The following is a 13,396-nucleotide window of genomic DNA, read 5'->3' on the forward strand; positions in this document are numbered from 1 at the left end:
TGAGGTTTTTAAGGTCAGGCTTGACAAAGCCCTGTCTGGGATGATTTAGTTGGGGATTGGTCCTGCTTTGAGCAGGGGGTTGGACTAGATGACCTCCTGAGGTCCCTTCCAACCCTGATATTCTATGATTCTATGAAGAACAGCAGTTACGAGAAGGTGAGTATCATAGAATCATTAGAGTAACCATTCTTTCTTCGAGTACTTGTTTATGTCAATTCCAATCAGGTGACTCCCAGGCCCAAGTTCCAGAGGTGGGGTCAGAGTTCAGATATTCACTGACTGGAGCACCGCTCTATCAAAGGCCATGATGTCTTGGGCCTGCTGGGTGATCGCATAATGCGATGTAAAAGGTATGTATTGAGAACCACACTGCTGCTCTGCATATTTCCAGGGTCGGAACCTGCGCCAGGAACACTGCTGAAGAAGCCTGCACCCTGATGGAGTGCGCTGTGAGAGAAGGGCAGGCACCTCTGCTAGGTTGTAGCATTCTCGGATGCAGGACGTGATCCATAATGAAATTTGTTGAGAGGAGACTGGAAGCCCTTTCCTCCTGTCTGCCACAGCCACAAACAGTTGGATTGACTTCCGGAACAGTTTCATTCTCTCGATGTAAAAGGCTAGAGCTCTGAGAATGTCCAATGAGTGAGGCCTCTGTTCCCTGCCACCTGAGTGCAGCTTAGGATATAACACTGGGAGGGAGATGTCCTGGTTGATGTGAAATTGGGAGACCACCTTTGGGAGGAAAGCTGGGTGTGGCGTGAGCTGAACCTTATCCTTATGGAACACCCTGTATGGGGGCTCTGATGTTAAGGCCTTGAGCTCAGACACCCTCTTGGCTGAGGTTATCACTACCAGAAACACCACCTTGTATGAGATGTAGAGCAGAGAGCAAGTCGCCAGCTGTTTAAAGGGTGTCCCAATCAGTTTGGAAATAACCAGATTAAGGTCCCAGGTCAGGACTGGTTGTCAGACGAGTGAGTATAGCCTGTCAAGACCTTTCAAGAAACAGCTGACCATAGGGTTGGCAAAGACTGACCGGCCCTCCGCACCTGGATGGAAAGCAGAGATGGCAGCCAAGTGAACCTTTATTGATGACACGGACAGCCCCTGCTCCTTAAGAGGGAGAAGGTAGTCCAGTATAAGTGGTATAGAGGTGAGCGTCGGAAGCGGAGAGTGTTGCTGCGACCAGATTGAAAATCTCTTCCATTTGGCCAGATACGTAGCCCTAGTGCAGGGTTTCCTACTGCCAAGGAGAACTTGCCTAACCAGGTCCGAACAGGAGAGCTCCAACAGATTCAGCCATGGAGCTTCCATGCTATGAGGTGCAATGACTCGAGGTTCAGGTGCCGGAGATGGCCATGATCCTGAGTTATTAAGTCCAGGAAGAGAGGCAAGATGACTGGGGCTTCCACAGACATCTCCAGTAGAGATGCATACCAGTGTTGGCAGGGCCAGGCTGGAGCTGTCAATATCACTGAAGCTTCTTCCCTCTGCACCTTGTGAACAAGAGGGATAGGCGGGAACGTGTATAGGAGATGGCCTACCCAAGGGAAGAGGAACACGTCCGCGACAGAGCCTGGGCTGTGATTCAGGAACGAGCAAAACTGCTGGCTCTTCCTGTTGTGTCGTGTGGCGAACAGGTGTATCGGGGGAAAGCCCCACCATTGGAAGATGAAGTTTGTGACATCCAGGCATAGGGACCACTCATGGCTGTGGAATGACTTGCTGAGATAGTCCGCCAACTCGTTCTGTACTCCAGGGAGGTACAATGCTTGAAGATGTATTGAATGCTCTACACAAAAGTCACAAAGCCTGACGGCTTCCTGGCACAGGGGAAAGGAGCACGCACCCTTGTTTGTGGATATAAAACATTGCCGTGGTGGTGTCTGTCATAATTGATACACATCTCCTGGTCTAGTGGGCTCGGAAAGTCTGGCATGCTAGGCGGACCACGCTCAGCTCTCTGACAACGTGGAGAGTGAGTTCCGCCTGAGACCAGAGGCCTTATGTCCTACGGTCTCCCAGATGTGCTCCCCAGCCCAAGGCCCCCACTAGGAAGGGGGATGGATGAGGACTGTTGAAGGAGGCCCCGCACACACTACTTGCGGGTCGAGCCACAACAGGAGGGAGTCGAGGACAGGGCAAGGCCAAGTCACGACCCTGTCCAAACTGTCCCGAACTGGCCAATACACTGAGGCTAGCCATGATTGGAGCAGCCGGAGTCTGAGCCAGGTGTGTTGCACCACATAGGTACAAGTGGCCATGTGTCCCAGAAGTTTCAGGCAATTTCTTTATGTGGTGGTGGGGAACTGCCTGAGACTTCGAATGATATCGCCCAGGGCCCAGAACCTTGCTTCTGGGAGGTATGCCCTGGTCTGTGTTGAATCCAGTACCAACCCTGTGACTTCTATCCACTGAACCAGGGACAGCGTAGATTTCACCACGTTCAGGAGAAGGCCCAGATTGTCGAACATCATTTTTATGAAGTCGAATTGTGCCTCCACTTGGGCCTTGGAGCAGCCCTTGATCAGCCAGTCATCAAGGTACGGGAACACCTGTACCTGTCCCTGCACAGGAACGTGACTATGACTGCCATGCACTTGGTAAACACTTGAGGAACCACTGACAGGCCGAACGGATAGTGGTAGTTGTTCACCACAAACCTGAGGTACCTTCTGTGGGACAGTGTAATTGCTATATGAAAGTATGCATCCTTCAAGTCAAAGGCAGCATACCAGTCCCCTGGATCCAGGGAAGGGATGATGGAGGCCAAAGAGACCATGCGCAACTTGAGTTTCTTCATGAACCTGTTGAGCTCTCGCAGGTCTAGAATGGACTTTAGCCCGCTTTTAGTACTAGGAAACACCAGGAATAGAAGCCCTTGACCTTCAGCTCCTGAGGAACCTCCTCCACTGCTCCCAATGATATCAGCAAGTGCACCTCCTGTATAAGGAGTTGCTTGTGAGAAGGGTCCCTGAAGAGGGACAGGGAAAGGGGGTGGAAGGGCGGGAGGGCCGAGAATTGAAGTGAGTATCCCCTTTCTACTGTTCAGAGCACCCATCAGTCCAATGTGATACAGGATCAAGCAGGGTAGAAAGGGGATAGTCGGGACGAGAAGGTAAGTGAGATTGGATCCAGCCTGTGTACTGGTGTGCTGTCCTCAAGCGTGCCTTCAAAAGGCCTGCTTCTGACCTGACGACAGCTTAGATTGACCAGGGTCCTGGCCTCAGGACAGGTGTGGTCTCTTTCTGCTGCTCCTATTCCTCCTCCGAGAACTGTCCTGTCGGTTCTGTGGTTCGTAAAACCAAGGAGGAGGTTGCGACCTGAAGTGCTTCCGCTGCATGGAAGGAGTGTGGAGGCCCAGCAACCTGATAGTGGCTCGAGTCTTTTAGGTTATGCAGACTTTTTTTGTTTTCTACTAAAAGAAAGCTGAGCCCTCCAAGGAGAGGTCTTGGATAGTCTGCTGGACTTCATATGGCACACCAGAGACCTGTAGCCAGGAGCTCCTTGTCAATGGCAACCCCCGTGGCCATAACCCGAGTAGCCACAACCACCCTGTCCAGAGCGGCCTGCAGCAAGGCTTGGGAAATAAGCTTGCCCTCCTTCACCAGAGCCAAAAACTTGGCATGGGAATTACTGTGGCAGCAGCTCCACAAACTTAGCCATTGCTCCGCAAGTATTAGAGTATCATCTGCTTACAATGGCCTGCTGGTTCGAAATGCGGAGCTGCAAGCTGCCGGTCGAGTAGACCTTTCTCCTGAAGAGGTCAAGTCTTTTTGCCTCCCAGTTCTTCGGGGAGGGTCCCTGGTAGCCCTGGCATTCATGCTTGTTGGCAGCATCCGCCACCAGGGAATCTGGCGGAGGATGGGTATACAAGTGCTCGTAGCCTGTCGATGGCACAAAATAGCGTCTTTCATTTTGCTTAGCCCGGGGGGGGGCAATGAGGTTGGAGTCTGCCACAAAGTCTTTGTGGTGTCAGAAATGTTTTTTACGAGGGACAGGGCAATGTGTGCAGGCCCAGATGGGGCAAGAATATCCACCATGGGATCAGCATCCTCCACAACCTCCTCAGCCTGGATGCCTAGGCCCTGGGCAACCTGCTGCAGCAATTACTGCAGAAACTTCTTGTCCTCCAGAGCCGGGGCTACAGAAGGGCCCGGCACCACTTCTTCTGGAGAGGAAGAGGAAGAAAGCCCCGGAAAGAGTGGCTACTCCCTTCCCTCTGTGCCCAGGGAGGTCTCATGGTGCCTTGGGTTCCCGGGATGTTGATGTCGAGCCCAGCAGTTGCCATGACCTTCAGTTCCATGACTACAGAAGACTGTTGGTGCCAGAAGAGTCAGTGCCGGTGTCAGGACTGCCGGTGCCAATGGTACTGGTGACAGTGCTGATGCCAACGGCATCGTTGTAATAGGCGGTGGTACCGTGGGAGCCGATGTCAGTGCCATGAGTGGTGGTAACCTGGCATCGAAAAGCGTGGAGCCACTCCTGATACTGCTGGCGCCGACGGAGCCGGAGGTGGTATAAAGTTAGCCGAAGCTACCGATGCCACTCTGGAATGGGACCCCTGGCTTTGCCCTTGGCTTTGGTGGAAGGCCTAGCGTGTCCAGAAGGGCCACTGTGTCAGGTGTTGCCATTGCGCCAGCCACGGTGCTGGGTAAGCATGATGATCCCGCCATGACCTCGATCTCCTACTCCTGTCAGAGTGAACAGAGTCAGACTCCGACTTAGAGTTCTCCGAGAAGGAGGACCACGGAGATGCTGTACTGCAAGGCACCGACAGTTCACAGCATGGGCTAGGGGACCTGCGTGGCTCCCACACCTGGGCTGTTGGTGCTGTGGGGTGCTCTGGGGATGGTGAACACCCTGACATCACAGCAGGCTTTCCCCTTGACGGCACCAAGGGACAGGATGGTGCCAGTGATTCATTTCTCCTGGGAGGGGAAAATGGCGCTGTAAGGCGCAACAAGTCCTGGGCCACCCAGAATGCCTCCGGAGTCTATGGGAGCTGCAGCTGTGGACTCCGTGGGCCCCATGAGTGGACAGGGTCTGGACTCGACTGCATCACCACTGGGGCAGGAGTCGATGTGACCCTGGCAGGCGAAGGGGCCGAGGTGGTGTGGCCCGACTGGGATCTCACAGTGGCTGGTTCCTTGGTCTTGGCTGAGGGAGAGTGGCCCCTTTCCGGCCTCCTTTTCTTTTGTAGCACCAGCAATTGTGACCGGTGCCTACCCACAGCCTATATGTGGGAGGAGCTGTGACAGTGCCAAGAGTCTTGAAAGTCCTTTTTCAGCACCAGTTCCCCTGTAGATGGTGCCAGAGCGCTCCGCGCTAAGAAGGAGGTGGTGCTAGGCGCAGGATCCCCCAATCTGGGGTCTGACTGGGGCCAGAGCATGGCCTCCATAAAAAAAGGACTTTAAGACGTTGGTCTTGGTCTTTCAAAGTCCTAGGGCGAAACCCACGACAGATCTTTCACTTGTCTTTCTGGTGACTCTCCCCTAAGCACCTTAGGCATTAGGAGTGCGGGTCACTTTTAGGCATGCGCTTGCCACAGGCCTCACAAGTCTTAAAGCCTGGGGACCAAGGCATACCATGGGACTGGGAGCATTGCGGGTGGGGGGAATCCCCAAAGAAAACCTAACCACTAAAAATAACTACACTACAAGTACTAATAACTAATGGTAACTAACAGTATGAAGAACTATATACAAGGAACACTGTGAACAGCGTTTACCCAGGCAAGAGCTATGGAATGTTCCAGCTAACAGTCACTGGCAGTAAGAAGGAACTGAGGGGGTGGTGGGTTGGCAGGGCTCTGTATTGAGCCCTATGAAGGCGTGACTCCAGGGGGCACCCAGGCTGACCTGAAGGATTCTGCTATGGAAAAAATCTTTGGCTGCCATGCACGCACACACCTGATTGGAATTGACATGAACAAGCACTTGAAGTCATCCCCCACCTCAGCCTCATTCCCCCGAGTGGGTCCTGCAGTGGGGAGTGGGCATGGCTCCAGTCCTGGCTCGGCTTCAGCCCGTTTTACCTTTGTGGTCCATTGCAAAGCGTCTGGCTGTTTGAATTTGGCCCACAGTCTGCCTATTGACTACCCCTAGTGTAACTAATCCACTTCAAATGCACACCTCTGGTTAATTCAGATTAATTTTCCTGGATGTCCCCCTACAGACAAGTCCTAAAACTTTTTTTCAAATGTGGCCTCTAATTTGTGTGCATCGTTTTTTCAGGTCTCCCCTTTTAAGACATTTAGGACCTGACATTTAGGACCAGTCAACAGAAGCTATTGGTATTCAGTACCTGTAAAAATAAGGCCTCAAGTTGAGCACTTCCAAACTGAACCAAATAAAACTGATACCTTCAAATCAAGACTTGATTTCTTTCTAAAAGATTTGCTCTAGTTTAACCACAAATGATTGGACTTGATTACTGAATTATTGAAAAAATGACTAGGTGAAGTTCTATGGCCTGTGTTACACAAAGGGTCAGAAACAGATCATAATGGTCCCTTCTGGCCATTCTGAAAATCTCTTAAAGAGTTAGTGGACACTTACGAAATTTTTCACCAAAATAATTTGTTCCTTATGGAAATTTATATCTCCCCGTTAAACACATATTTTGTGGAGGCTAAGTAGATTGTATTCACTGTTCGAATATTAGTGCCACTGAAGTCAATGGAAGTGCACTCATGCTTAAAGTTAAGCATGTGTGGAGGTGTTTTGTAGGCTTAAATTTAAGAGACAATGACATTTTATAAAGCATTTATTTAATCAAGCTAGTTTTAACCAACAAGCTGCTTGTTTTATTAGAGTTGTAAACACTAGTGAATTTAAACAATTTAATTTACATTAATTAATATGGTAGCGGCCATTACTCCATACAAAGCAGAAATAAAGACAACTGCTATATTATTACCTGGAGATTTTTCTAGCCTGTGTTTTTGTAATGCTCCGTTCTGTAGTGGAAACGCCACCCTCTGTTACAAGATCATCAATAACATCAGTAATACCACTCAGTCCAGTAATTTGCAGGGGATTGTCTATAAAACTCAAATTAAGGAAAAAACAATGTCGTTACTAAAACAGGAATATATTTCCAAGAAAAACTAAAATTAAAATATCTTAAAATCTTCACTTTTGAGCTCAGGTGGGCAAGAATATTCTCCTTATTCAAGAGCAAGTTACTCATACTCTTGTCTACCAAGTTGCCCATATTTCTACATGTGTATAGTTAGAGTTACACAGAACAATATTCTAGGTGTGACACACATCAATCCATTTTTAGTCAACAGATAAATACCTCTTCAATACATAACTACAGCCTGCCGGGTTGCATTTTTATTCAATAACTTTGTAATGGTTTCATTGTGTTAATTCTGACTTTTAATATGAGTATTTCAATGGAAGTTGTGTGTGCTTATCCAAAAGAAAAAATTAGCCGATAAAAGTAACATAAAAAACCATGCATAAACACTCGTAATGTCTTACTTAAATGCTCAAAATGTGCAAAAGAAACAATTTTCAGCGGACTGCAGGGTGTCTTATATAAAACATGTTTATTCATATCCTGTTAGTGAATGTTAAGGTTATTCTGATCCACGTTACATGTATACAACTGCCTGACTAGAAAAGCATTACATATATGCCTAGATTTCTATATAGATAAGATTTCCAGTTTGATACTCCATTTTCCAGTAGGCTTTTTAGAAATACAATGTTGGCAATGTAATTTAACAAAATCTGATTATTTCAAAATACTTACTTATCACCTAAATCTTCATTTATATGAATGTCTGAAACAGAAATAGCTTTAATCAATTAAAACGTAAATACATGCATTAACATCTAATTTCTGTGCAAATGTAACGACATACAGATTTGTTAGATGAAATATACTTTTCCAAACTGGATATGTTCATATTACAATGAATATGTGTACTATTGTATAGTCTTAACTACCTTGTGCTCATGACAGGATTTGGGAATACATTATCTATAGGCCACTAGCAAATTCACAGCCATGAAAAAATGTGCCACGGACTGTGAAATGTGGTCTTCCCCTGTGAAATTTGGTCTTCTTTGTGCTTTTACCCTATATTCTACATATTTCACGGGGGGTGGGGGGGGAGAGACCAGCGTTTATCAAATTGGGGGTCCTGACCCAAAAGGGAGTTGCAAAGGGGGGGTGTCACAAGGTTATTTCAAGGGGGTCGTGGTATTGCCACCCTTACTTCTGCACTGCCTTCACAGCTGAACAGCCAGAGAGCAGCTGCTGTTGGCCGGGCGCCCAGCTCTGAAGCCAGTGCCCCACCAGCAGTAATGCAGAAGTAAGGATGGCAATACCATACCATCCCACCCTTACTTTGGTGCTGCTGCCTTCAGAACTGGGCAGCCCGACAGTGGCAGCTGCTGCCTGAGGGCGCAGTTCTGCAGGCAGCAACGCAGACCTAAAGGTGACAGTACTATACCATGATATCCTTACTTCTGCACTGCTGCTGGCAGCAGCGCTGCCTTCACAGCTGGGCTCCTGGCCAGCAGCCTCTGCACTCCAGCTGCCCAGCTCTGAAGGCAGCGCATCTACCAGCAGCAGTGCAGAAGTAAGAATAGCAGTACCACGACCCCCTTACGATAACCTTGCGACCCCTGCACAACTGCCTTTTGGGTCAAGACCCCTACAATTACAACACAGTGACATTTCAGATTTAAATAGCTGAAATCATGAAATTTACTATTTTAAAAATCCTATGACCATGAAATTGACCAAAATGGACCATGAATTTGGTAGTGCCCTAATCATTTAGCATCACTATTATTACTTAGTGGTCAGAGACATTCAATGTAACAAATATCAATCTTGGCCCTTAGCTTGGAAGTTACAGCTCTCTGTTTAAATACAATTCAGTAACAATTATATGATCAGTCTGGCTTTTTATATCATTTGATGTTCACTGCTTATAAGCAGATCTCACTTGGGAATTGAGCTTTTAAAACAGTGGTGCCCACACTTTTCCTGTTGTGCCCTGCTTTATCAGTAATGGAATCTGTTCATGCCTCCCACCATTACTGAACAATTGGCTCAGCAGAGGACCTTGGGCTGAAGGCAGAGCTTGGGGCAGAACTGGGGATAAGGGAGGAGCCGGGGCTCAAGGCCTGGCGGGGGGAGAGAGAGAGAGAATGAGGGCAGAGCTGGGCTGGACCTGGAGCCAGGAGAGTGAGAGGAGCTGGGGGCAGGAGTGGAGCAGGGAGGGGAAGCAGGACTGGGGCCAGGAACTGAGCCCAACCTGTGGCTGGGGTTGGACCTGGGAGTGGAGGAGTGGCCAGAAGCACAGCTGCAGCCGGGGCCGGGGCTTTGGACAGAGTGGAGCTGCGGCCAGGGCCAGAGTACAGCTGGGAACAGAGCAGTGCTGGGTAGCTCTCCCTCCCTGCCCTCCATGGGGGCTGGCCAGAGCCCCATCGCACGCCTCCAGGGGGGCATGCCCCACAGTTTGGGGATCACTGTTTTAAAACCATTAGCTAGGCTGCTACAGCTTGAGAGCTAGATTCCTAGTCACTCACCAAAAGTACATATAATAGCTAAGAATGTGAAAGAAGAGAAATGCAAGAGAATTGTCATTGCACATACCGCCAAAGAGAACTGTAATGTCAGTACAGCTATTTACTTTGCACATTGAAATGAGGCTAGATGAAATAAAATGAGCATTCAGGCTAGGATACAGCCAGGGGAACTGGTATTAGTGACATATAGCAACACATTTCATTGTCATGTGGTTGACTGGAGTTAAATTCTCATCTCAAGTCACTGGGCAGATAAAAAGGAGGGAATCAGACCCAAAATTATTTACTTTTCTTCAACAACATTCTAATGGAGGTATCTTTGGACATAACACAGGATATAATACCCCTCTGGACTGTCATCAAGCATTAAATGTACATCTGTACATTAAATGTGTGTGCATGGGTTACAAAAACAGTGCTTCTACACTCCTGAATGCATAAATCAAGCAACCGAGAAAAGTGGCATGATACTTCACATAATGCTAATAATCTCACTGCACACTAAGCCGTGGGGACCTTTGTTGGGCTTGGCAGAGAAGGTGTATTGCTCCTTTAAGGGTGGTTAGAAAGCCAGAGAGTTACCTGCAACATGGAGGCAGCTCCATCCCAGGTCAGCATGGGGATGCTGACCTATTAACCCCTGTGACGAAGTGGGGATTTTCTTGTTTTTTCCTCGTTTTCCAATGGTTTGCATGCAGAGGGGGTGGAACTCAGTTTCCCTGGGTGTTACTGGGAGAGGAAGTTTGTTGTTACAGAGGACCAGCGAGGGAACTTGGGATCCCAGCCAATGGCCTGGAGAATGGATACCCCAGCGACTGGTGACCTGGAGGCCCAGCTCAGGAGTCGCAGCGGGTTCTGGCTAGTGGGAGGACAATGGGTTGTGAAGAGAGGACACCGGTGACCTAACCAGCTGGTTCCAGCCAGAGGGGGCCAGAGGACAGAAGAGGGGAGAGGAGGCCCAGGCAACCCTGTTTACCTGGAGAGAAGACAATGGACAGAGGCGGGGCATGGGGCCGGTGATATCAGATGCCCAGCTGGGAAGCAGGGGGGCTCTGAGCTGGAGAGGGAGAGCAGGCAGGGCCCACCTGGATGCAGGGGAGACTTGGATGTGCTATGCTGAGGGAGGCCAGGCCTGAGGGCCCTGAGAGTTTCCTATGTTGTGTTCAAACGCTCAATAAACCCTCCTGTTTTATGCTGGCTGAGAGTCGCTCTGGTCTAGAGAACAGGGTGGCATTATTCCCTTTGGAAGTGGAGGCCCTGGGGGTCCACAGCGATTGGACTCCCTGAGGGGACCCATGGCGAGGGAGAGGTGCAGCTCCAGGAGGTGGAGAGGCTGAACCCCCGAAAGAGAGTGGACCCCCGAGAAGGGCTGTCTCACTGAAGGGGGTTTCCCCCACAAATCGCACAGGGCCAAGCGTGGGCACAACTTATGAGTCTTTGACACCCCCTCCCTGAGGTGACTGGAAGAGCGGGGAACTATTTATGCTCATATCTGGGCAGTGAAAGGCCTCTTTTTGTCTGTCAGGCAGAGCACCACCCACCTTTTCAGCAATGTAAGTAGTTGAAATACCAGGTTTTCGTTATGATCCACTTTGGGCATTATGCTAGTTGCTCCTTTTGGGGGTCTGGGAAGGAGTTTTTCCTCACTGCCAGATTGGTGGGGATTTTTTGCATTTCCCACAGTGGACTGGAGTTTTGGGGGAGAAGGGAAGAATGAAAGGAGGGGATTAGGCTATGAAGTCACAACTCATTATGTAAGTGCAGGTACTCCATAGGGAACAGATACAGTGATCAGATAAAATGGATTGGGAAAAGATTTAAAGGAGGTATTCACTGAAAGAGGAGAAACTGTGGGAGGGCATGCTGCTGTGGGGTCGGGACTCCTATGACTGGGTATGGCAGGGAATCAACCCCTCCCCCCTTTAGCTCCATTGACCCTCAGTCGAGGTGGGGAGGGGAAGGTCCTAGCAGCCTCCTTGGGTATATGTAAATGATTATGGAATTACCTGCACTGTACATTTTTATCTGCTGGGTACTCCCAGACATTTAGGAATAAAATTTGCAGCCTAACTAAACCACATCCAGTGTCTCCTCTCCTCCTTCCAGCCTAGCCAGACAAAGAAAGATTTCAGCAACACAAAGAAATGCGTCAACTTGCTTTTAAACAAGTAAAGGGGAAAAAAGGTAAATTAAAGAATGATACCGGATGATGACTTTATACGACCCAGAAGGTTAGCAGATGAATTTGCAGGGGAAAGAGAGTGAGCTTGCAAGGCTGTATAACTGGTTACAGAATGTTCAGGTCTTGAACCCTCCTCTTCTTCATCCATAAGATCTTCAAAGTCCACAGAGCTCACATAATGGGCTGATGCAACGGAAGAATTAATAGACACAGTAAGTAAAACAAAGTAAAAAAATCCAAACAAAACCAGAAAATGCAGTGAAATAGTAATATATTTATGAATTTGTGTTATGGATTGATTAATATACCCTTCTAACCAAAAAAACCCCAAACCCAATGTATTCAGATCACTGTGCTGCTGAAAGTTAACCAGTTCAAGTATGGAGCCATACTGCCCCAGTCTGAGCTCCAGGAGTTGTTGTGGCTCCTGGAATTGCCAGGTACATGGTAGCCTGCCCATGTGGAGGACTAAATTGTGGCTCATCCATCAATTTTGTGTATCAATACAGAATGTAGTCATGATCTGGCCGTATATTTGATATGAAATTATATGATGATCCTTCTTAGCCCCAATTAATCAATACAGAGCAGCAGAGCTACCCATATACGTATTTTCAATCCATTTTCTAGACAAAAATAATCAATTACATAATCAATACCTCACTACTAAGAAACCAATTTAATTGATGTGACCTTTTATTAAATCAGGCTAAAGGGTAATATTATATCCTTTTAGCCACCAAAACAGCATGAATAATGTAATTTTATTACAACATGGGGAAAACATTCAGAGGGCAAATTATCATGTTTTACAAAATTAGTGTGGAAGCCAATGCAAGCACGGCATTTGATTTTACAAAATAACTGCAATAAAAACCATTATTTCTAAAACCCAAGATCAGGTCCTGCATCTTAGTTGTAGAAACAATTAAAAGTATATCAGTAATTTCTAGTCCAATGTGGTTGAGTAAATTCCCTTTATATCAGTACTCTAATTTTCTACCTTTCATGTTACCTCTTCTTGATTGGTAACCTGATCTTTTCCCAATTTTGTAATTGAGGTAACATTACTTTAAGTGGTAATAAATTTGCAAAATTCCATGATTCAGCACAGGGCCCAACACTCCTCATTTAGCAGGACACATACCTTCATCAATAACTCCAACACCTTCAGAGAACAAGGAAGCTGCACCCAAGTTTGGACTGGCAGCCATTCCTAAATCTTCTATTGTTTTTACTATCTAAGAAAAGAACTCACATACTTGATAAAAGTATTTTTGATTAATGTTTTGTTTAACTGAAACAATTATATATCAAATATTCATGAAAGGATTGTTTTAAACAGAAATATCTATTTAACATTTTAATAAATATATTATTATTCAAAACATTTTCAACTAAATAAATAATTTGGTTGAGACAGGAGCCAAAGGAGCCCTAATTGAGTCTTGTTCAATTGGTTCACGTAAACAGCTAAATCTTTAAAAAACATACCCTGCTAACGTTTACAATACTATTCACATGAGTAGTCCCATTAAGCTCATGCTACTCATATGCCTAAGGGCTTGTCTACATGGAGAGTTAGTGCGTAGCAAGTCAGGGTGTGAAAAAAATGGTTACCCACCTTCTGTAACCGTTGTTCTTTGAGATACGT

At 47.3% G+C, this 13,396-nt stretch overlaps 1 protein-coding gene across 1 annotated transcript in view; it reads right to left on the reverse strand.

Moving 5' to 3' along the window:
• Positions 1-13,396, reverse strand: part of CPLANE1 (ciliogenesis and planar polarity effector complex subunit 1) — a 181,289-nt gene that overhangs the window by 20,175 nt on the left and 147,718 nt on the right. The window contains exons 44-47 of the mRNA XM_077816770.1: positions 12,890-12,983; positions 11,764-11,925; positions 7,768-7,798; positions 6,922-7,053 (exon numbers count right to left, since the gene is read on the reverse strand). Coding sequence (XP_077672896.1) covers positions 6,922-7,053; positions 7,768-7,798; positions 11,764-11,925; positions 12,890-12,983 — 419 coding nt within the window. The remainder of the gene's footprint in view (positions 1-6,921; positions 7,054-7,767; positions 7,799-11,763; positions 11,926-12,889; positions 12,984-13,396) is intronic.

The sequence above is a fragment of the Eretmochelys imbricata genome, chromosome 5, assembly GCF_965152235.1.
Source record: "Eretmochelys imbricata isolate rEreImb1 chromosome 5, rEreImb1.hap1, whole genome shotgun sequence".
NCBI lineage: Eukaryota > Metazoa > Chordata > Testudines > Cheloniidae > Eretmochelys > Eretmochelys imbricata.